General features: G+C 35.8%; 2 protein-coding genes and 1 long non-coding RNA gene across 4 annotated transcripts in view; 2 read left to right on the top strand and 1 right to left on the bottom strand.

Annotated features, from left to right (window-relative positions):
- Positions 1–15,595, top strand: part of shc3 (SHC (Src homology 2 domain containing) transforming protein 3) — a 28,374-nt gene extending 12,779 nt beyond the window's left edge. The window contains exons 3-12 of the mRNA XM_065243810.2: positions 1,098–1,161; positions 3,243–3,362; positions 3,462–3,515; positions 4,023–4,074; positions 10,657–10,786; positions 10,901–11,048; positions 11,308–11,362; positions 11,616–11,804; positions 12,382–12,686; positions 14,495–15,595. Coding sequence (XP_065099882.1) covers positions 1,098–1,161; positions 3,243–3,362; positions 3,462–3,515; positions 4,023–4,074; positions 10,657–10,786; positions 10,901–11,048; positions 11,308–11,362; positions 11,616–11,804; positions 12,382–12,686; positions 14,495–14,623 — 1,246 coding nt within the window. The 3' untranslated portion in view covers positions 14,624–15,595. The remainder of the gene's footprint in view (positions 1–1,097; positions 1,162–3,242; positions 3,363–3,461; positions 3,516–4,022; positions 4,075–10,656; positions 10,787–10,900; positions 11,049–11,307; positions 11,363–11,615; positions 11,805–12,381; positions 12,687–14,494) is intronic.
- On the top strand, positions 6,445–8,313 carry LOC135721787 (uncharacterized). Of its 2 annotated transcripts, none has more exons than XR_010521573.2 (4): positions 6,445–6,866; positions 7,067–7,151; positions 7,553–7,633; positions 8,256–8,313. It is a non-coding gene; the product is annotated as an uncharacterized lncRNA (long non-coding RNA). The 2 variants fall into 2 exon arrangements; XR_010521574.2 differs by lacking the exon at positions 8,256–8,313 and adding an exon at positions 7,766–7,818.
- A 5,000-nt stretch (positions 15,596–20,595) lies between the features above and the next one.
- Positions 20,596–24,310, bottom strand: LOC135721510 (sphingosine 1-phosphate receptor 3-like). Its single transcript, XM_065243809.1, has 2 exons — positions 24,193–24,310; positions 20,596–21,772 (listed from the first exon to the last, which is right to left on the bottom strand). The coding sequence occupies exon 2, from the start codon at positions 21,629–21,631 to the stop codon at positions 20,681–20,683; it is 951 nt and encodes a 316-aa protein (XP_065099881.1). The 5' UTR covers positions 21,632–21,772; positions 24,193–24,310; the 3' UTR covers positions 20,596–20,680.
- Between the last annotated feature and the right edge of the window lie 496 nt (positions 24,311–24,806).

Raw genomic sequence — 24,806 nt, forward strand, 5'->3', positions numbered from 1 at the left:
GTGCGTGCGGTGATGACTGATGCGTAACATCAGTGTAAAAGCGGTGGATCGGCTCCCAGCGGATGGCTCTTGTTTATTGAATGCTGGATGTTGTGTGGGCTGCAGACCGGGAGCTAGCGTTAGCAACATGTCACATCCTCTTTACTGCCTGACTTCCTGTAACATTCACACAAACAGATACAAATGAAGTGTATGCTGGACTCTGTTTATCTAAATATTTACTGTCTTACTTTATTGCAAAGAGGGTTGAATAGTTGGGCCCTCCTTATCAGAAAATGCACCCTTACTGTTTGCTTTGTGAAAGCATTAAAGGCACAATATGTAAGATTTTCGTATTAAAATTGCCAGCACATGTGCAAATTTTCTCAAAAATGTTTAACCGTATTAATTTGCCATATTAACTAAAGCTCCATCCCTGTTTATAGGGGATACAACACCCAGCGTTCGCCATAGTTCACATACTGTATGAGGTCAAATTTTGCAATTTTTTTTTACCTCCAATAATTTTATACAAACATATTTTTTAAAGTTTTTAATAATTGCAAATAAAATGAAGTTGAAAATAAATAAAAATTGTAGATTACAGCATTATTGCTCTTGCAGTGTTTTGCATTAAAATCAATCACATGACTGTTGATTATGCCATTTTCATTGTTTAAATACTTTATGCATTTAAAAAATTATATTTATTTTATAACACAACGCAGTAGTTGTGCAAATGCATGGGACTTTACAGCGCTTTACAGAAACATATAAAAAATACATTATAAAGTACACATACATTAGATCAAATATAAGAATATATATATAAAAAAGATGCATACAAATAGAAAGACATCATTTATATGCTAGCCTAAATATATAAAAATACTTAGAGAGTCGGCCGTCATCCATGAACATGATTTGTGAGTCCTATCAACAGTGAAGGTGAAGACTACAACTCCCATCATTACACAATCTTTTACAGCATCATCAAGCTACGCCGTTGTTGTTGTTTAGCAGCCTCTAGTGGTGAAATAACATATTGCGCTATAAATAGTAATACAGTGATATATCAACCAGATTGCCCCATAATATTTTTTCTTTTCTTTCCACAGGGAGGCGATCAGTCTGGTGTGTGAAGCTGTCCCTGCTGCCAAAGGAGCTCTGCGCAAGAAAAAGGTAAAGCGAAAGAGAGAGACATACAGAAAGAAATATATTTATTGTATATGAAAAAATATTTGCATATACAGTCTGCATTGTTATATTAACTGATTCACTAAAGAACTGAGAAAAAATAGTAATCAAATCCAAACATTTATGCTCATCTCTCAGCTAGGTTTGCAAAATTCTGGGAATTTTCAAGGCTGGAAACTTTCCATGGGAATTAACGGGAATATATGGGAATTAACGGGAATATATGGGACTTAATGGGAATAAACTGGGAATTAAAAAAATGAGTTGCCTATACTTAAATGTACTTAAAAAAATCTTGAAGTTGTTGTTGAATTTCTACCCTGCACATTTCTTAGTCACATGCACACAGCAAACTTCTTACCAAAGGGCCATTTAGGCCACACCCCTGCATGTACTTGCATTCTTCCATATCATGTACCCAAAATAATATCAAAATGTCAATGTTTGCATATATTCACAGAAATTACATAAATTTGTTCAAAATTGTGCTGTGTGTAAGCTAGTTTACTGTATTAGAATGATTTCTGAAGGATCTTTGATCAAATAAATCCAGGCTTAATGAGCGTAAGTATCAGGATTCTTCAAAATTTGTATTAACTTGCATGCATGTCTGCTTATGACCCCAAACATTTTTTTATTTATGTTTGTATATGATATAGTTTATATACATTTCCCTAAATTTCCAAATAATTCCCATAAATTCCTGTCAAGTTTCCAATTTGGAATATTTCCAAAATTCCCCAGATTAAGTTGTACTGAAAATAACCTGCACTGACAGATTTTAAAGGGGACATTTCACAAGACTTTTTTAAGATGTCAAATAAATCTTTGGTGTCCCCAGAGTACATATGTGAAGTTTTAGCTCAATTACCCCATAAATAATTTATTATAACATGTTAAAATTGACACTTTGTAGGTGTGAGCAAAAATGTGCCGTTTTTGGGTGTGTCCTTTAAAATGCAAATAAGCTAATGACAACACTGATCACCATAATGGTGGTTTGTTGACATTGAAACTCAATTGTGTGCATGATCCCCTTCTGACATCACATGGGGAGCCAAATTTCAATTACCTATTTTTTTACATGCTTGCAGAGAATGGTTTACCAAATCTAAGTTATTTGGTTAATCTTTTTCAGTGGGGACCCAATTATAGCACTTAAACATGTAAAAAGTCAGATTTTCATGATATGTGTCCTTTAAAATATGCCAGTGCCATATTTATATGCTTAAAATGTTTGAACATTTTAATTTGAATAAGGCCTAGTCCTGGCTTCAGCTAAGCCTGGTTTGTGTCTGGTTAACCTTTAACAGGAAGTGCAGGGGGGACGGATGGTGGGTGCAGAAAGATCCGGAAGGAAATGTGGAATAAATAAATAAATCAGGAAATGATTAAAAGCAGGACTCACACAGTTAAAGATTAAATATAAAGCAATATAGAGGAATAAATGGTGCACTGCAGTATGTGTGTGTGTGTGTTTATGTGCAAGTGTGCGTGTATGTGTGACTGTGCAAGAGTGTATGTGCAAATGTGTGTCTATGTGTGATTGAATCTGTGTGTGCAAGTGTGTGAGTGTTTGTGTTGTGTGTGTTTGTGCACAAGTGTGTGTTTGTGTGTGTGTGTGTGTGTGTTTATGTGCAAGTGTGCGTGTATGTGTGACTGTGCAAGAGTGTATGTGCAAATGTGTGTCTATGTGTGATTGAATCTGTGTGTGCAAGTGTGTGAGTGTTTGTGTTGTGTGTGTTTGTGCACAAGTGTGTGTGTGTGTGTGTGGGCACAGTGTTATCGTGGTGACTCATTCTGTACTGAGCAGCAGATATCAGCACAGCTCCCTCCTGCCGTGCATGTATGTGCGTGATGCGCCTCTTTGCAGTGAATATTGCAGGCATTTGTACGCTTGTGTCCATTTCCAAATTAAAGGAAATGCATGTTTGAATTGTGGAGATTTTGTGACATGCTGTTCTGATTGAGTGATGCAACACTGATGCACTGTATGGTGCATCCAAAAATACAAAATATATTCATTTAATTCCATGTTTCTCTCTCTCTCTTGTTCTCTCTTTCAGCCTCCCTCTAAACTTCTGTCCAGTATTTTGGGAAAGAGTAACCTGCAGTTTGCTGGTATGAGTATCAATCTCAACATCTCAACCAGCAGTTTAAACCTAATGACACCAGACTCCAAACAGGTACACACACTTATACACACACACACACACACACACACACATGCTCCCATATACGAGTGTTGTATTGCAAATGGATGATATTTCTTCCTGTTTCCGCAGATAATAGCCAATCATCACATGCAGTCCATCTCTTTTGCTTCTGGTGGAGATCCAGTAAGTCTTTACACAGATTCATCACACCAGTGATTAATGATACTTTAAGAGAAAATGTCTTAAAGGGGCCATGGCATAAAAATCTGACTTTTTCCATGTTTAAGTGCCATGATTGGGTCCCCAGTGCTTCTATCAACCTAGAAAATGTGAAAAAGATCAACCCAGTAATTTAGTTTTTGTAAACCATTCTCTTCAAGCACATGAAAAAATAGGTTTCTCCTTATGATGTCATAAGGAGCTCTTATTATAATAATACCGCCCCTTAATATGCACTATCCAATCACAGCACTGCCATTTAGTGCAGAGAAAAAGAGAGAGAGAAAATAATTCACAGCACAATTGAGTTTCAATTGCAACAAACCGCTCATTTGCATTTAAAATGACACACCCAAAACGGCACATTTTTGCACACACCTACAAAGTGGCAATTTTAACATACTGTAATAAATGATCTAGATGATATTTTGATATTTCTATATAATAATTTTCTCTTTCATTTGTCAACAGGACACGACCGACTTCGTGGCTTATGTAGCGAAAGATCCAGTTAATCGTCGAGGTATTTCTCTAATCTTTTGTGTTTTCTGATTTTGTGTAGAAAGGTGCCGTAGAATGTAAAACTGTATTTATGTAGGCATGGATGAATAATAAGAGTTCTGTACATCGTATGTAAACGTTGTGCATGCAAAAGAGCGCTGGAAAACAGACCAATCTCAACATAGCACCAACTATAACGTTACAGTCGCCCCAACATTAAATTACACATTAAAATAATGACAATGTTGGTACAATGCTAAAAACATATCTATATGCTATATGCTAGCATTAAAGGGCGATTTATAGTCGTGCGTAGGTCTGCGTAGCCTGACGCGCACCTCACAAAATTTCTAACAGCGAGTCGGCTCTACGCGGACTGTAAGCGCTGTGATTGGTCCACCAGAACCCCTCCCGTCAGGTAAAAGAACTGCGTCATAGGTATTTCCGTTTGAGACGGTGAAAACAAAGATGAGCCAAGTTGAGGAGTGATTTAACTCAAACTGAAACGTAAGTCGCTGTTTATTTACTTCCATCATTGCTGGTCTTCTCAAATTATACACAACAAGTTGCTATTTCTTCTTCGTTTGTGGGTTAACTTGCTTAGCTTCATCTTCTGTGACGACTTCTGCTGCTACTGTGGTTACACGCGTGATTACTGCCAACCAGCGGTTTCGCGTGTGTTTGCACGTCGACGCGTACGGCGACGCACAAGTATAAATGAAAACCGACGCGGAACCTACGCCGTCGCTGCTACGCCGTAGGACATACGCACGACTATAAATAGCCCTTTAGGCTGAAGTTCCACTATTGACGTTACAGTTATGTTTTGCAGGTCCATACTGAAAAAAACACAAACTTACTACTCAGAAACGTTTATTAACAATCTCCAAACAATTAATTAAATTAGCTACTGAAGGAGCTGCTCTGAGAAACAGCCAATCAGAGCAGAGCTCAACATTATTATTCATGACCCTTTCAAATAAGGTAATGTTAGACCATTTCAATCTAAAGGCAAATCCTAGGGTTGTAAATGGACATGTAAAAACATTTCTGGATATTTATTGCACTAGATAAAGCCACATACCTGCTATGTAGATATTAGAAAACAATTTAACAGATTATTTCAATGCATTCTTTGGCACCTTTAACATCATGACATGAGTTTAGGAAAGTGTGAATTATATTACAATACTAACTGAATATTTTAAAAGACAAGTAAGTTTTGGTGCTCTGAATGTTTAATGGTTGATATCGGTCAACCACAGTTTTATGTGAAATCACCATTACTGCTCCTGAGGGCCATTTTACTTTGTTTACCACACTGGATTGGCTTGTAACAGTACATCGACAAACACATGGGATTGATTAACTCACCACAGCTGTATTTAGCATTGAAAAATCAATTTCTGTGTCTGCTGTATGTCTCTCTCGCTCTCTCGTGCTCTCTCTCTTTTTATTTCATGGATCTTATAGCTTCCTGTCAGCACAGAGGTCACGTATTTAAACTCTCGCTGTATTTTCTAATGCATTTTTGATGTTGTCAGAGAAATGATCCCGTAATGAAGCCTTTAAACGGGAGCGAGTCAGCAAATCGTCATCCGTTCGTTTTCGCCATCTGCCGATATTTAATACTTCAGATTTGTGTTGTGTGCGTATACTTGTATGTGTACCTCTATTTACCTCTTATCTATCTGTCCATCTACCTATCTAGCTATCTGTCTATGGTTAATATTGGTTAATTTACTCCTGTTTCATTTTTTTATGAAACTCACAAAAACACAAGCATATTTTACCTTTGATACAAAAATTGTAAACATTTATATTTTGAATGAATATGAATAAAATAAAGCCTATTTCAGTTTCATAACACCATAGTTTGATTTCTCATTTAGTACAAACTTTGACATCCCAGGTCAAAAAGACGTAGTATTTAATGTATTAAAAATATACTTAAAATACAAATAGTATGTTTATAATACATTTGTATTTACAACATACTTATTTGAAGTGTATTAAAAATACGTTAAATTGCATTTAAACATATTTTTTTAAAGTATACTAGAAGTACACTGGTAATAAATATATACTTAATTACATTTTAAAGAAATATGCTAAACTTAAGAATATTTTTAATGTATTTGTATTAAGTGTACTAGAAGTACATTGGTAATGAATATATGCTTTATTACATTTTTAAGAAATATGCTAAACTTAAGAATATTTTTAATGTATTTATATTAAGTGTACTAAAAGTATGCTGGTAATAAATATATGCATAATTACATTTTTAAGAAATATGCTTAACATAAATGTACTTCTAGTGAAGTTTTAGTATATTTGGATAAAACATACTTTTTTCAAAAAATGATTCATTAATTGTAATAAGCTAACATTGAACTTTCCTCAAACATTTCAACATTATATCATTCCGATTGCATAATAAACTATTTTTTCAAAGATTTGCTTAAAATCTTACGTTTGCTAGTGTTTATGTTCAAACAACACACGTGACACACGTGACTAAACCTGATTGGTTGTTGTCATAGTAACACGTCACGGTGCTATTTGAAAGCTGTAGTTGTTCAGTGAGTTCAGTTCACGAGGTGCATGTGGTTGCTTGCGTTAAACGTATAAACTGTTAAATTAGATGGCGACTCTGCATTAAACGTATTTATTTAATTAATCGGCGATCGTATTTCACCAGAGGACTAAGATAAAACAACTCGATTTAAAATATGAGCAGTTTTAGTGGATCTGACGTCGAGGGAAAAAGTATTTCGCTTTTTGTTTGGAGATGAACGAGACAACACGAGGGTAAGTGATGACAGATTTTCGCATTTCTTTATTAAGTTAACTATTAAATAAGTAAACATTAAATTACATTTAACCCAGCTTCTTTATGTAACGTTATGTCTGTGTTGCGTGTGGTAATTTGAACATCTTTATTTTCTGACTAACGTTAGGCATTTCTCTTAAGCATTTCAGAAATCATTAAAACCTTTCTTTTTTTTTAGCACAGCGACATAAATATGACCAACCAGATCCCAAGTAGACAGGAACAAATGAAGATACAGCGCATAGAAAGACTTATTCTTGGTGGTAAGTTTGTTGTTGCTATTTGTTTTCACGTTTAAGTTTTTCTAATGTTTCTATTGCAACGCTAACGTTAGTTTAAAATAAGTGTTTGAGCTGTCTTACCTGAAAATACCATGATATGACCATATGGTTATTATAACTCTAGTATTGTTCAATGACTAATGATTATATCAGTTCAATCTTGACAACCTTATTGTCTTTTTGTTTATTTTTAAATGTATTTCTAATTACATATGGACACAAAAATGACATTGTGAGAAGGGATACTTTTATTAGAGATTGTAAAACTGCCGAGGCTGGGTTTGATTATATTATATTGTCTTAAATATATTGTACTCGGGGTAAATAATTCTTAAAACGAAAACAAATCATTAATCATCATTTACCTGCCTGTTGTTTTTCAGATCAACTGCTATTGACATTTTTGAATTGGGACAATTGTGGAGTGATTCGGAAGAAAAACGTTTGCAACACATCCATTCCAGGTGGCTAATTTCTGTCCTTTTGAATTATTCTTGTAAAAACCGTTTGTTTTTATTGTAAAGCTGTAAGGGACTTGGCCTAGTCATCCTTGCATATATCATTTGGCAGGGCACCAGACTACCTTTTTTTACTAGGAGCACAGTGGCCCCCAACTGAAAATTTTAGGGGCGCAACCAGAAAATTAAGGGGCACACACGGTAAAACAACATGCTAACCAAATATTCACATGTCTACTAATTTATACTGTATTACTAAGAAATACTTTAATTATAGATTCAGAAAGTACAATGTACTTTTTCAAATTCAGTGTCATATTACAAAATAAAGGTCAAATTTGCTGGTCGCACATGTGCGACCGGATGTAAAATTCAGTGGCACACTCTCAAATTTTGGTGGCCACCATTTGATAGCAGTCTGGAGCCCTGTTTGGCATCATTTCTGATTTCCTTAAATCTCCTTAAACAGAGGTGAACCTTAAGTTTGCAAGACCACAATAGACAAACAATGGAAAATTATCTAGGTTCAAATAAAACACAATTATCAATGTAAAACATATCCTGTAATACACACAGGTTGCTTTATTTCATGAGCGTGTTCTAATCCTGTCTTCATTCCCACTTGTAGAGTGCTCTGACAGATACAACTGACACGCTTGATGAGGACACAGTCAAAGCTTTAAAAGGTAAACTGAGAAGTTAACAAAACTTCCATACATGCATATCTATGCCAATTTATTTTAAACATGGATAGCCAAATGTTCATTCATTATTGGTTAATTGGTATATTCTGTTTCCTTTTCACAGACCGTGTGATGAAGCAGTCTTCAATTACTACGGTGTCTGAATTGCAAGAAGTGACCCTCCACTTAAACATGTGACATCTAAACTGTTTTGTGTTTTAGTTCAGCTTTTTATAGGTTTATCTTAAGTTGGTTAAAGGCAGAGTGCACTATTTTTGAAAGCCAATGTTAACATTTGAAATTACCTAAACAAACATGCCTCTACCCCAATAGAATCGGGACCTTCTTTTGATAGAGCCACCACACACATACGCAACCCCGGCAAGGATGTCGGTTAGTAGACACACCCCTTACTGCTGGATGGCTACAAGTGTGTTTTGGTAGTCGGCCCAATTTCCTTTTCCAAAGCGTTTTTCAAACATTGTGCACTCAGTCTTTAAATTGCACTTAAAACATTTTTTTTTCATTAACTTTTTATGCAGAGAATTACATTATGATTATTATATAATCATTGCTTATGAATATTTAGTGATTGCATATTCATAGTGTACTTTTCATTAATACATTTAATGTTAATGTTGTACAATTTGATAGAAGTAGCTCTGTAATTGCATTTCTCTGATATTTGTTTTATATGTTTCTCTTTGGTCAAGAGATTATTTATGTCTCTGTGCTTGATTAATTTACTTTAGATATTTTTGTAATGTACACAACACAATATGAAGTATATTAAATTGTTCTGTATTCAAAATATGTGTATGTGTCTTAATATTTAATGATTTTAATATAACATTTTAAATATTAAAAACAGCTTTATAATAAAATAGTAGTGTAATGCTAATACATTTCTATTAATGTAATGCTAGTATATTTCTAATATGCTGAAGTACTATTAAAGTGTTCTTAAAGCACAGTTAAATTAAGCTTTAAATGTATTCTAACTGTATTTTTAAGTGTATGAGAAGTGCATTTCAAATGAATTTTAAAGAAGTACACTTAAATTGCACTAAATATATTTGAAGTTGTTCCAATTTAACACAATTTCAATATATTAAATATAATGCAAATAGATTAAAATTGACTTTAAATATATCTTGAAATGCATTTAATATATTTGAAGTGGGTTCAATATAATACATTTAATATGCATTTAGTATAGTAGCTTTTAAATATATTAAGTATGTCCCAAAAAATACTATTTAAATATATTTCTTTTTCACCTGGGATGATCTTAGTCAGTATTAAGGATATGAAGATTATATGTAAGTTGCAATAGACAACAATACATTGTATGGGTCAAAATTATTATACCAAAAATCATTAGGATATTAGGTAATAATCATTTTCCATGAAGCTATTTTCAAAATTTCTTAACGTAAATATATCAAAAATGTATTTATCATTAGTAATATGTGTTGCTAAGGACTTCATTTGGACAACTTTAAAGGGGACATATCATGAAATTCTGACTATTTTATGTTTAAGTGTTATATTTGGGTACCCAGTGCTTCTATCAACCTAGAAAATGTGAAAAAGATCAACCCAGTAACTTAGTTTTTGGTAAACTGTTCTCTGCAAGAATGTAAAAAAATAGGTCATTGAAATTTGACTCCCCTTGTGATGTCAGAAGGGGATCTTATTATTATATTATCGCCCCTTAATCTGTACTATATAAACACATCACTGGCATTTAGTGCAGAGATGAGAACATTTGCATTTAAAGGAACACACCCAAAAATGGCACATTTACATTAACATTTACTGTTTTTGGATCAGTGGATGCTTTAGTGTTTTATTAGTTGTGTAAGAGCGCCATCTAGTGGATGATAATGAAAAATATGGATTGCCATAAAAACTCGTCATTGGCAGAGAAGCGTTTTCTGAGTTTTCTGACGCGTTAACTCTTTAATGGCGTGGAAAGAGTTAAAGGTGCAGTGTGTAATTTTTTAGAAGGATCTCTTGACAAAAATGCAAAATCATATACAAAACTATATTATCAGGGGTGTATAAAGACCTTTCATAATGAACCGTTATGTGTTTATTACCTTAAAATGAGACGTTTTTATCTACATACACCGAGGGTCCCCTTACATGGAAGTCGCCATTTTGTGCCGCCATGTTTCTACAGAAGCCCTTAACGGACAAACTTTTTTTACTAGGCTGACATGTTTGTCCTGTGACGGCTACCGTAGCTTCTCTTTGCGTTTCAAACTTATTTCTTTTGATTCGAGCTTGACTCAGATTTTGACTCTTTCTTTCTCTGTGTGTGTGTGTGTGTGTGTGTAGCGTGTCATATTCTGGAGTGTTCTGATGGTCTGGCTCAGGATGTCATCAGTACCATCGGTCAGGCGTTTGACCTCCGCTTTCAACTTTACCTGCAGTGTCCATCCAGCAAACCATCATCCATGCCGGACAGGTGAGACTCCTCTTATATCCACACAACACCAATACAAATAACTTTTTAATTGTTAGGGAGTACAAAAACTTGTTCTGGTTAAAATAAAATAAAAACTTGTTCTGTCCTGTGCAGGGTCATGAGTACAGATGAACCTCCGTGGACCGAAGAAGGGGAGGAGTCAGCCGATCACCATTACTACAACAGTATTCCCGGCAAAATGCCACCTCCAGGCGGCTTCATTGACGCTAGACTGACCAGTCAGACGCAAGACAGCAGCCAGGTCTCCGCCCCCTTAACCGCTGTAGTAATAAAGTTTATAAAGTTTTCAACACTTGTTCACTTGTTGTGAGCTGATTTTTATTTTCAGTAAATAATTTAGTTCAAGTATTGTGTTTTGTTTGCAGGACAATTTTTTTTTATAAATGGAATCTCAAATGCATGAAACATTTCCTAAACTCCCATCACGTATGTCAGTGTTTTCTCTATCATCATTACGTGTGACGTCTCGTTCTTACAGATGATGACTCTTTATCTTACAGGCCACTGGAGTCGACCAGACGTACTATCAAGGGCGACCCATGTTCATCCAACAAGGTGAAATTTCCTCTTCCTGTCAAACTTTGCTTTCATGTTTAGCGTGGACCGATGCCTTACAATACTTTACATTTTCAACACCTACTTTCCTCATAATATCGACAGCAGGGGTCTCTGGAGGGCTACTTTTTTATGTAGTCTACTCAAAACTTTACCTTAACATACATAAAAGAAGTCAAGTTAATATAAAAAATATGTAATAAATACATATTAAAATTTTAGGTTTTTAATAAAATGTTTGTCTCTCTTTTAGGGTCCTGTGACATATATAGTCTCCCTGAGTTCAAAGGTCAGACGCCTAAACCAGGAGAGGTCCCTACATATGTAAATACGCAACACATTGACACGCAGGTGCTCGCCGCACTCCAGGGTGACACAGAGACGGCGTCGGATACAACCGGGGCATCTAAAGACAGTCCGATGAAGGACCTTTTTGACATGAGTAAGAGATTTTAATGGATTCATTCTTAAAGGTGCAGTGTGTCATTTCTGTTCTGCAGTGGCGTCAGCAGGTGGTGCTAAATATACATTTACGAAATACTTAAAGTGAAAATACTTAGTCAAAAATCATCATTTTCTTATCGTCATGTTGCTCTATATCTGTATGAATTTCTTTTTTCTGATGAACAAAAATAGATTTTTGGATGTTGGGATGTCACAGAAAGTAATTCTAACCCCAACCCCAAGCAACAATGGTAAAAAAATAGGAAAAAACTACGAGAAAACAAAATATTAAATGACACGATAAAGAAAGTCATGCCACAGACACGAAAAGTATTTATAGAAATTCGTGCTGAGTGACACAAAAAAGACATTTGGAAAATCGTGTCAATAACACGAATACATTAATCAAATTTTTCATGACTATAACATGAATTTTCGTGAGATTGGGTTGGATAAGCACACAGTTGACGGTACCCATTGAATTCCATCATATTTGTTTTGAGATCTCTTCAAAATCTTTAGGGAGAGTTTTTGTACCTCAGTAATAATGTAAACATGTCACTTTCTGCCCGCAGAGCCATTTGAAGATGCGATCATGACTCCGACTGCAGGTCCTCCCGCCGCAGAGCTTCATAAAGTGGCGTCTGTGGATAACTCCAGCCCACTGCTGGTGCGAGCAGCTGCCCTCAGAGCTCAGGAGGAGCTTGAAGACCAGGCCTGGTATCACGGAGAGATGAGCCGACGACAGGCAGAGAAACTGCTGCTACACGACGGTGACTTCTTGGTGCGGAAGAGCACCACAAACCCAGGCTCGTACGTCCTGACGGGAATGCACAACGGATTGGCTAAACACCTCCTGCTGGTGGATCCGGAAGGCACGGTGAGAGAGAGAGACAATCAAACATCTTTGTCCAATGTTATTAAAGATATCTGACTGTATTGCAGAGTCTTTTACCATATTTGCATCATTTAAACATACGGTAACATCCAAACATGACCAGTGCTTTAAGAAACTTAATAATAAATGCTCACTGAGATATTTTCTTGGAGCCTGGAGAATGATGGAGCTTTCCCTGGACCCTGGTAAAAAAGAAGTACACTTCTATAGTGTACTTAAAGTGCTCTATTTTCGCGCACTAATTTTCTACATCTTAACTGTCACCCGTCCCGTATAGTTTACTTCAATATTTTTTATGTCAATTTTAATCCATCTTGACAAACTATATATCAATGAAAAGGTCTAAGCCTCTAGAATACATATTTCAACAGTGTTTTTTAAAATAAATTATCTTAGGAGAGTAATTTGATTTATTTATAAAGAGAGTGCGCCTCAAAACATTTATATCCTGCTAAATGTCACTGTCCCGCCAGTGGGACGCCTAGGGCTGTCACGATTATGAAATTTGGCTGAAGGTTAATTGTTTAATAAATTATGACGATTAATTGCCTGTTTATTGCTTTGACATTTAATTCTCATACTTTTTTTGTTTATGAAATAATTTTCACAGATTGTTGTAATTATTTAAATGAAATCTTTTCCAAGGTTTATCTGGCAGTAAATATTTATACACATAACACATTTTTAAAAGTAATCTGACGCAGCTCCCCCTTGTGTTTTTTAGAGAGATGTGCAATCATTGAAGTGATCTGAAATCATCGATGATACGATTATTTAATCATTGTGACAGCCCTAGGAACGCCTAAATTTACTTCAGTGTTTTGCATGTGAATTCTATCCAAACTATATATCATTTAAAAGCTTTGAGTGTAGTTTTATCATCACCATTTTGGGAAAGAAATGACGTAGTGAGAGTTAGTTTCTAAAATGTCACGGGCCCACGTGTAGGCCCAATTTGTTTTGACATATTTATAACACTAAACCACTACTCTAAACCTAAAATCTTGATAAAACTATATATCACTGCAAAGCTCTCAGAATATAGTTTTCATATTTCATCTAATGATAGAAATAATGTAGTGACAGTTTTTGTGTTACATGGACCCCCCCATAGGAATGCATGTCAATTAATATATATTCAAAGCACTGTATCAAACTATAAATTTACAATAATGTTAACAAACTATATGTCATTGGAAAGCTCTAAGAATGTAGTTTTCATATTCTAAAACGTTTTAGCAGTAATAATAATGCACAATGACAGTAATTTATTAATTTGGGACAAGAGCATGCAGCTTACCATTGACACCTAGTGGCTGTTGTTGGTAAAACCACTAAAAGTGTGACACCACATTTTTGTGATTTTAACTTTACATTTTGATCACAACTACTTGAGACTTGTGATTTGTGGCGTAAAATATTTTAATTTTTATAATTTTATGTATAAAATATATACTTTATTTTATTATTTTTATTTATTAAAATAAATGTAAACTGCTAAAACCATTTTAAAATCCAGACACTTCAGTGAAAAACTTTAAGGTATCTTCTTTAAAGATTAGGCTTTTAGACCAAAAAACTTAATTTCTTCTCGACTGAACAAAGAAAAATCTTGGATGACATGGGGGTGAGTAAATAATCAGGATTCATTTTTGATAAAAGTGAACTATCCCTTTAAAAACATGGATAGCCATCATCCATGGATGTTTTTTGTGTACTGTACTGTTTAGCACAATGATCAGTTATATCGTACATGTGCTTTAAAACTAAATCAACTTTGTTTATTCAAGGTTCGGACAAAAGATCACATATTTGAGAGCATAAGCCACCTGATTGGCCATCACCGTGACAACAACCTGCCAATCGTCTCGGCGGGAAGCGAACTGTGTTTGAAGCAGCCGGTTGAAAGAAAACCTTAAAACAAGTGGGACGGGTAACCCACCCCTCTTTCACGAAAACACGCTCGGATGACTTTCCCATCAGGAGCGTGATGACTGTCAAACGTTTCGAGGTGACCGTAAAGACAGAGGACAGCGAAACCATTTTGAGATACCAGTGGACGATTTATTTTGGACGATGAGCTGTTAGATTTATTTTACTGCGCTGGCTGAGAATCTATATTTTTGAAGAAGACTTTGGTGGGTTTGAAGCAGAAATGACATATGTAGTTTAGATGAAAGTAACTCCATCTCAAAGAGGGTTGAGGTGAAAACTAGATTAACAAAAAGTATTTTAGAATAAAAAAAGTTTTAGTTTTGTCTATCAAGCACAACTGGATTTTCATGTTTGTTGGTAAACGATAGAAGAAAAATCATATTTGAGAAAAAAAAACTAAAGCTGTTGTTTATATGGATTTATTTGAGGTCCTTAGCACAGATTATTTGGTAGCTTCTATCAAATCACTGTTTTATGCTTTCAGACGGAGGATATGAATGTGTTTGCTTTAACACAAATCACACGCTGCACGTACACACTTTAAAACACACGCACACACACACGCGCGCGGCTTTAAAGTACCTACAGTACATTTTTCTATGACGTTGAAACCTGTGGCACTCGCATGACTTTAAAACCGTATTGTATTTGTGGTCATTGTTGGTAGCATCAGAGCCCAGCAGAGGTGCTTGTGTGTGTTTGCTCACAGTGTTAAATAATTCTGCTTTCATTCACTTTAGTTCTTACTTCTTTAAACTTGTCAACGGTGTGTATTTGTTCGGTCGAGGGCTTTCATTTCTACTTTGGCTGTTATGATTTTTATGGTTTGGCTGTGGGCTTCACAAACAGACACAGTGATGTTATAATTATTCTTCTGATTATTATTTGAAAATAAAGAATTATAAATGAATAGCACAATCAATGCTTTTGTGGGTGACAAATGTGTGTCCGCTGTGTGGTTTTTTGAGTATTACTACAAGTTACTCTCTAGATACGGGTCCTTGAAATCCTTGAAAGTTCTGGGGCAAATAATTCAAGGCCCTGGGAAGTTTTTGAAAATATACATACATATATACAGGTTATAGAAAGTGCTTTAATCTATTTTATGCAAGAAGTTTTTTTTCTGGAGAAAGTGTAGGATAATATTATTAACATAATAGTGTTAACAATGTAACTCTTTTGAAAGTGTTAATTGAAGACTACGTTTACACGTGAGCGCTTATTTTCATAAACGGACATTTCAACCTCTCAATAACTTTTTGCACACATGTCAGTTTTTAGAAACTGTGTATATACACTCACCTAAAGGATTATTAGGAACACCTGTTTAATTTCTCGTTAATGCAATTATCTAATCAACCAATCACATGGCAGTTGTTTCAATGCATTTATGGGTGTGGTCCTGGTAAGACAATCTCCTGAACTCCAAACTGAATGTCAGAATGGGAAAGAAAGATGATTTAAGCAATTTTGAGCGTGGCATGGTTGTTGGTGCCAGACGTGCCGGTCTGAGTATTTCACAATCTGCTCAGTTAATGGGATTTTCACGCACAACCATTTCTAGGGTTTACAAAGAATGAGTGTGAAAAGGGAAAAACATCCAGTATGGGGCAGTCCTGTGGGTGAAAATGCCCTGTTGATGCTAGTAGTCATAGGAGAATGAGCCGACTGATTCAAGCTGATAGAAGAGCAACTTTTACTGAAATAACCACTCGTTACAACAGAGGTATGCAGCAAAGCATTTGTGAAGCCACAACACGCACAACCTTGAAGTGGATGGCGTACAACAGCAGAAGACCCCACCGGGTACCACTCATCTCAACTACAAATAGGAAAAAGAGACTACACGACCTATCTGCACGACCTCACCAAAATTGGACAGTTAAAGACTGGAAAAATGTTGCCTGGTCTGATGAGTCTCGATTTCTGTGAGACATTCAGATGGTAGAGTCAGAATTTGGCGTAAACAGAATGAGAACATGGATCCATCACGCCTTGTTACCACTGTGCAGGCTGATGCTGTAATGGTGTGGGGGATGTTTTCTTGGCACTCTTTAGGCCCCTTAGTGCCAATTGGGCATCGTTTAAATGCCACGGCCTACCTGAGCATTGTTTCTGACCATGTTCATCCCTTTATGATCACCATGTACCCATCCTCTGATGGCTACTTCCAGCAGGATAATGCAGCATGTCACAAAGCTCGAATCATTTCAAATTGGTTTCTTGAACATGACAATGAGTTCACTGTACTAAAATGGCCCCCACAGTCACCAGATCTCAACTCAATAGAGCATCTTTGGGATGTGGTGGAACGGGAGCTTCGTGCCCTGGATGTGCATCCCACAAATCTCCATCAACTGCAAGATGCTATCCTATCAATATGGGCCAACATTTCTAAAGAATGCTTTCAGCACCTTATTGAATCAATGCCACGTACAATTAAGGCAGATCTAAAGGAAAAAGGTGGTTAAACACAGTATTAGTATGGTGTTCCTAATAATCCTTTAGGTGAGTGTATGTCGTCAATAGCATGCCAAACCTCTAGATGGCGGTGTAACGAGAAGCTCAAAACCACGTAAGCCAATCAGAATCCCGAAATAGCCACAAATCACTTCCTGTTCCTCTTATGAACAAGGTCACACTTTGCCATAGGTGTGAGCTCTGGCGCATACTGTGACGTTTGGCTGCCTAAACGATCCTCATTTTCACCAAAAAAAATTATAAAACAAAGACATTAATTAGCATTATTCCACATACAACAATGCCTGAACACCTGTCTTTCTCCACATTTTAAACACTGGAGCGGTAGTTTCACATGGCCTTTATACATGATTATGTAAAGACTTGCTGGCGCAACACACGGCTAATGCAAGACAGGAAGTTGTGGTTGTGGGGGATTTTTTGCAAGGGTGTAGGTTTGATTTTGGCATTGGTGGGGACATAAATAAAATGGTCGCATAGCAAAAACTGTTTATCATCGTTTACTTGACATAAACAACACACAACTCAGTATGCACTTTACTCAGTGACATCTGACTCGCCACCCCAGGTGCCATCCCAAATTTAATGTACTATAATAAACAATTTGTTATGTCCTAGAGCCTAATAAACAGTAACTCTTTAAGTCTTTGTCAAAAAAAAGAAAATCACATTGTATATGAATCCATATTTACTTTATAACATTGAAGAATATGCAATTAATATTTAATTCTTAATTTAATTTTGCCAAAAAAAATCCCAGTGTTATTTTTACAGAACGGGATTGCAAAAGATTTCTAATCTCATTTAAATGATTCCTGAAAAAAATATAATAAGTAAAAAATAGAAAACACAAGAATAAGACGGACATCAGTGGTTATATATAAATACAGATTAATTGTTTGGTCGAAATTATTGCTAGGGACAATTCAGTCTACCCTGAATATTGCTAGGGACATGTCCCTAGCGTCCCACCCTAAATCTACGCCCATGGTTTTTTGGTGAAATGACGATGGTTTCGCTAGAAAAAACCTTAATGCCTCGGTTGGGATCGTTTAGAGTCCTTTGAAGCTGCATTGAAACTGTAAACTGTTGAGGTCCACTATATGGAGAAAAATCCTGCAATCTTTTCCTCAAAAACTTAAATTCTTCTCGACTGAAGAAAGAAAGACACCAACATCTTGGATGATATGGGGGTGAGTAAATTATCTGGATTTTTTTATGAAAGTGTGCATTTGATTGTGATTTACTGTTTTCTACACAAAATTATTCTACACTGTAAAAAGTAAAAGTTGAGTCAAGTTTTTTCAATTTTAATTTTCTCACTTTAAATGCCTTTTTTAAAAATTACTTTATTTGGTGACACCTAAAACATGTAAGCTTTTTAACCTGAAATTTTTCACTCAAAAGTTTTTTACGTGTTACCCACCAATTAAAGTCATTTTTTTTTTTTTGGTTCATCCAACTTTTACTTCATACGTACATGCTTAAATAACTTTTAAAACCACGATCAAGCATAAAAAAGTTTTTGTGTTTATCTTTTCAGTTAACCTTCTACACCCCTGCTCCACTTTTAATATATATTCATTAGAAATTAATCTATTGATGATTTACTAGCATGTTTTTCATGCACCACATATATGATATGATCTATACTGATATACCTGGTAAAAGCAAAAGACCTTAACTCGCTAGAGTGTGAAAGTGAGAAAAATGACTTTAAAGTTTAGACTAGTGAGTTTCAGTTGTCAGTTAATTTCTTCTTTATTTTTATTTTCTCGGAAAAAAAAAACATAAAATTGACTCAAGATACCAATGCAAATAATAAAGGTGGTCTTGAAGTCATTTTTGACCAAAAACGAAGTTACTGCCTTTTGCCTTTGTAGGGCAGAAATGTAGTCTTAATTTGGGTGATCAGTCTGCATTTGAAAGTCAATCTGCATCTAATCTAGCTAAATCGAGTAAGATTACTCAAATTAAAGTCGTTTTAGGAGGCCAAAGTCAAGTTTAATCATATAAAATGTATTTTACCAACATCAAAATTGTGGCCGGTGAAAATGCTATAACTTTGAAAAACAGCCACTTTGGCTGGTGAGCGAAAAAGTTAATGTCAAGCCCTGGTAGGGAGTGTAAATGGCACAATTATTGCCGAGTTTGTTAAAAATATGTAAGGGTTCAAAATGTCTTTAAACGCTGATGTATCGTTCTTCTTTTGAGCTGAGAGTTCTTCTGTTAGGATGTGTTTTGAAATTAGGTTGATCCAATGATTTATGTGACAAGAGTCTCTAGATTTCCAGTTTTGAAAGACTTTTTTCCTAGCAATAGTTAAAGAGACAAGGAGTGGATATTTCCATTTCTGTGGAATGAGAATGGAAGTGGTGTCTCCTAGAAGGCAAAGTGAGGGGGAGAGTGGGATTCTACAGTAGAAAATGGTAAAAATGTTTTTGTAACTAATGTCCATAGGAGATTGACCGGCTGGCAGGTCCAAGTGGCATGCAAATAATCAGTGCTCCCTGTCGTGCAGTGAGGGCAAATGCTGTATCCGCTAGTCCCATTTTGAATAGTTTGCTTTGGGAAAAAGTGAGTCCTGTGAATAGTTTTATATTGTATAAGTTGTAGGTTAGTATTGGTAGTCATAGCGAATATGTTTTTACTGATATTTAGCCAGAAATCTGGGGTTGGAAGAAGTCGCAGTTCATTCTCCCATTTTACTATTGGAAGTGTTATGGAGGAGTTTGTAAATGCAATCACTTTGTAAAGTTTTTTGTGGATGGTGTGCAATTTTTAATAGCTGTTAGGCGGTATCTGTAGGTTTCATTGTGTTTTTATTTATTTTTTGGCCTTAATTATTGCTTTCAATTGTTGGTAGTAAAAGGAACTGATCCATTCCAACCCCATATCTCTGGACAATTGTATGAAGGATAGGAATTGGTTATTTTCAAGACCGAATCTTTAACTCTTTTACATTGACTGTTGTTAACTCTTTCACCGCCAGCGTTTTTAAAAAAAGTTGCCAGCCAGCGCCAGCGTTTTTCATGATTTTCACCAAAGTTTAATGCCTTCCAGAAAATGTTCTTCTTTAAATAAATAAACATACAATATACCAAATGAAAGAACAGACCCTCTGCTTTCAAACAAAAAAAACCCGTTTCATCCTACCTTTAGTGGTTCTTTTGCAATCAGCTTTTGAATATGGGTAGGTTTTTGCAAAAACACCATATTTTGAGCAAAAAGCAAAAATAATTCCATATTTGTGACGGACTTTTCATAGAGATCCGATTCAGAGCGATCTTTAGAACAGACACGGACATGCAGCAGCTTGCCATAGGGCAATACTTCCGGTTTTAAAAAGTTGCGGAAGGGCGCCACCTGGTGGATAATAGCGGTATTGCGCAAAGACGGAAAATCTCGTCATTGGCGGGGAAGCGTTTTCTCTTAATTGACGAGATATCTCGTCAATGGCGGGGAAAGAGTTAAGAGTCAGCCGGTTGGTTTTGTGCATTGATGGTTTCAGCCGCTTGCTGACTGTTCGAACTCGTCTTGCTTCTGCCAGGGTCTGTGTTCTATTTGCTTCCCAACCCGTCCTCCTTCACCACACAGCCACAAACCAGCCTGTAAAAGGCACGGCGCATTTCCCTGCTTGCTAACGTGTATATCACCGGGTTCATGCCGGAATTCGACACCGCCAGGGCTATGAACCAATCATCTTTCAGCAGGACGGGACAGCTCTTGGCTCCCCCTTGGCATGCTACGTCGATAAGGAAGAGCACGAAGACGGGCGTCCAGCAAGCGATGAAGACGCCCACCACGATGATCACAGTTCGAAGGAGAGCCATGGAGTGCTCCGAGTCGCAGTGCTTGGTGACTTTGCTGCTGGTGGTTTTGACGAGGATATAAATCCTGGTGTACAGCACAGAGATGGCCAGCAGCAGTGAAAGGAAAATGGTGATGCAGAAGGCCACGTAATATTTGCTGTAGAGGGGAAAGATGGTCGAGCACTCTTGAAGTTTATCCAGACAGTTCCAGCCCAAAATGGGCAGAGCTCCCAGTGTGACAGCTATCAACCAACAAGTCCCTATTAAGAGAAACACCCTGTATTTTTTGTTTGAATCATAAGGCCTCATTTTAATCATGGTGAGGTGGCGCTCAATAGCGATCGCCAAGAGGCTGAAGATGGAAGCGCTCAGGGCTACAAACGTGCTCCCTTCACGCACAAACCACGCAGTTGTGGACAAATGAAACGTAAACTCTCCTGACATCATCAGGTTGACCATGTAGCTCACGCCGGCCAACAGGTCGCATAAAGCCAGGTTAGCGATGAAAAAATACATCCGGTTGTGAAATTTATGATTCTTCCAAATTGCCAACAAAACGATCAGGTTCTCCAAAACAATGAGGCTGCATACTCCCAAAATCACAGCTGTTTTGGGATCCTTCAGGGCATCTATGGTGGTGGTACGATTGCTTGTCTTTCCCATCTGATTGTAATGTTTGAAAATAGTCTGGTTTATCATGTTGGTAGTGCTTCTTGTGATGGAGATGGGGTGAAAATGAAGCAGGTGAGATGAGTGAAGGACAGTGGTTAGACCTTAAACGGGTGAGTTTATCTTCAGGGTCACCGATCAGGCACCGTCATGTTGGTGGCTTACATCTTTCTAAGGAATAAACCAATAAAACTCTTTACCAATGCACATTTCTCCTGTTCATTATACTTCATGCTACAACACATTTCTTTTCATAATCTTTCAACATGGTAAACATTCTTTAACTTTTAGGTGACGTCATGAATCTCCCCTCCCTGACTCTGACCACTTTATACTTTGCATCAAATGATTACTATATTTATGGACTGTGAACCTTCGAGTACTATAAAAATTTCTTAACCAAAATAAAGCAGAACCAGAAGTACTTGAGTTATTTTACTTGATTACTGTACTTAAGTATTATTTTTGGGGATTTTTACTTTACTTGAGTACAATTCAATACTTTTACTTAATTCAAATTTTTTTAAGAAAAAAAAGTACTTTTTACTCCTTACAGTCAAAAACGACTTATTTTTTAGAGATTACTTCATTCTATTTTCCCTGGCTCTTACCAAACCAATTGAATTGCGCTGATGGCCAGTTTAATTTTAAAAAAGTATTTAATTTAATTTATTTATTTTCCTTTTCATGGTAAGTCAACACGAATGCCACAACAACAATCCAACAAACACAACAAAAATACATTCCATGACAAGAAGAACAGGAGTAGGACGAAGAAAAAAATCGTATAAACGCCTATCCCATTCTTATATTAAGAAAGTTATAAATTAGAAATTAGATTGCCTCACAGACATAACAAAAAATAACAACACCAAAGAATTAACAAAATAACCCTGACCAGATTTAACCTGCTTTAAATTTTAACAATTTTCATTTTTTAATTAATTTTTATATTGTTTTTATTATAAATTCTGCTTACACAACACTAAACAAACAAAAAAGAACAATAATACAATGATAACAATTCTGGCGACGAAAACAACTTTGAGACCATCATAATTATTATAATTTTAATAATTTTCACATTCATCTTTATACAAATAAAGTATCTTCTGTTTATACTTATATTTAAATTGAGTAATATTTGAACCAAATTTTAAATCATTATCTAGGAAATTCCATCTTTTCACACCAGAAACTGAAACACACAAATGTTTTTTTTTTATACTGGAGCCTTTGGACCACAATAAGGAATTGGCCAACAGTTTATCTGATGATGAAGATTTTTTCGCTTCCTTGAAGCCGACAGCACATAAAGTGTGTTCCCATGTGACACGTTCCCTGCTATTTGTAACCTCTTTATTAAGACCTTGTTCACACTGTCAGTCCAAATCTGATTTTGGTGCATATCCAATTTGAAAGACTCGCTGTCCACATTGTGTATCACAACTGTTGTTTAGATCTGATCTGTGCGTCCTGTAGCGTTCTGCCGTTTTCGGGATTATCTGCACTTTTTCTATGGCAATGACGTCACGCTGCCTCAACGTCTGACGTGTTTACGTGACGCGACAGCATGACGTATCCGAAAAGCTACACAAATGCAATCAGGGCGGTCAGACTAAAATGGACTTCCGAAAATGCGATTTGAAAAAGGATTTTGGAAGTAGCCTGAAACGGATTAGGAAAAAAAGGATTTAATGTGGTTTTTGACTGTTTATACGTTCTAAATTTGATTGGACACCAAAATTGGATTTGGACTGAAAGTGTGAATAAGGTCTAATACACCTCTTCCTGCATCGGCTGCCTGTGAGTTTTAAGAGATTAAAAGCTTAAAAAAGAATCTCTAGTTTTCATTCTTCTTTCATTCTTTTTTAATACTCAAGAAGAATTTTAATGTGGTACTTTTTTACTTTTACTCAAGTATGATTCTGGCTAGACTCAATACTTGTACTTTCACTTGAGTAACATTTTTGAGTACTTTCTAATCTAATCTTTCTTTATAACATACATTATGATGTATAAAGCTCATATTTATAATGTTATATAGAGGATTGCGCATCTTACTATGAATGATTAACTTAATTATGGACTGTGATATAATTAATTGAGGAACATTCGAGTACTATAAAAATTGCATAACAAAATAAAGCAGAACAAATAGTTTTACCAGCAGTGTGCTGACGTATTATAATACACTGACATTATGTATAATGTATAAAGCTAATATATACATATAAAATGTAATATAGGGGATTGTTAATCTTACTATGCACGAAGTTAGATCAAACTTTGTTATTAACTAACCTCACAAACGCAATGATACAACAAATAAACAATTACATGAAGTTCATTTACGAATAATGTGTCAAGGTGTTAAAATCAATGCAGATGCGCGAGCTTTCAATGATGCGTCTATAATACTGTCATAGTAAATATAGCATTAAATATAGTGGATATCTTTAACACCTATATTAAAGGATAGTCGGTACTTATATCTAGTTAAATGTCATTCCCCAAACTCTTTGTTTGTCACAAAAGTAAACGATGAAACATTGTAATAACATCTAAATCTCCGATATATTTTTACTCACCATCAGATACGTCGAGCGCGTCTTCACAGAAACCCATTCGTATGTTGTGTCCAAAGTAAAATCCTCTAGATACACCACATGTTTAATCTGTGATGTGTAGAGGTTCAGATGAGAGAAGTTCTTGTGCGCGTAATGAAGGCGCGCGCGCGTCACCGGCGCATCTCTCTCTCTCTCCTCCTTCCTCCAGTTTAAAACACTTTCATGAGCTAAATCATAACTTAAATATAATATTACCGTTATTGCATCGCAATATATCTATTATATCTGTAATAATAACATTTTATAATGTCGTTTCATTAGATAAATACATTAAACATTTTTTTGCATTTATTCATTATTAGTTCATGTTTATTATTTTATAAATATACTATTGTTGATAGTCATTTCTTGTTTGTTTATTATATAACTATCTGAATTTAGTATAATTTGACATTTATTTCAAATTAACTAATTCTCCTTTATGTTAGCTGTTTAACCCCTTCAGACCTGATTTTTCCAGGTGTTTAATCAGTGTGCCTTATTTTGATTGGCTGATCAGCATTTTTACATTATGTCCATTCCAGTGGAGGCAGGGTCTGAAGGGGTTAAGTAAGTCTAGTAAAGGTGTTAGTGCA

Source organism: Paramisgurnus dabryanus, chromosome 18 (genome assembly GCF_030506205.2).
Source record: "Paramisgurnus dabryanus chromosome 18, PD_genome_1.1, whole genome shotgun sequence".
Classification (NCBI taxonomy): Eukaryota; Metazoa; Chordata; class Actinopteri; order Cypriniformes; family Cobitidae; genus Paramisgurnus; species Paramisgurnus dabryanus.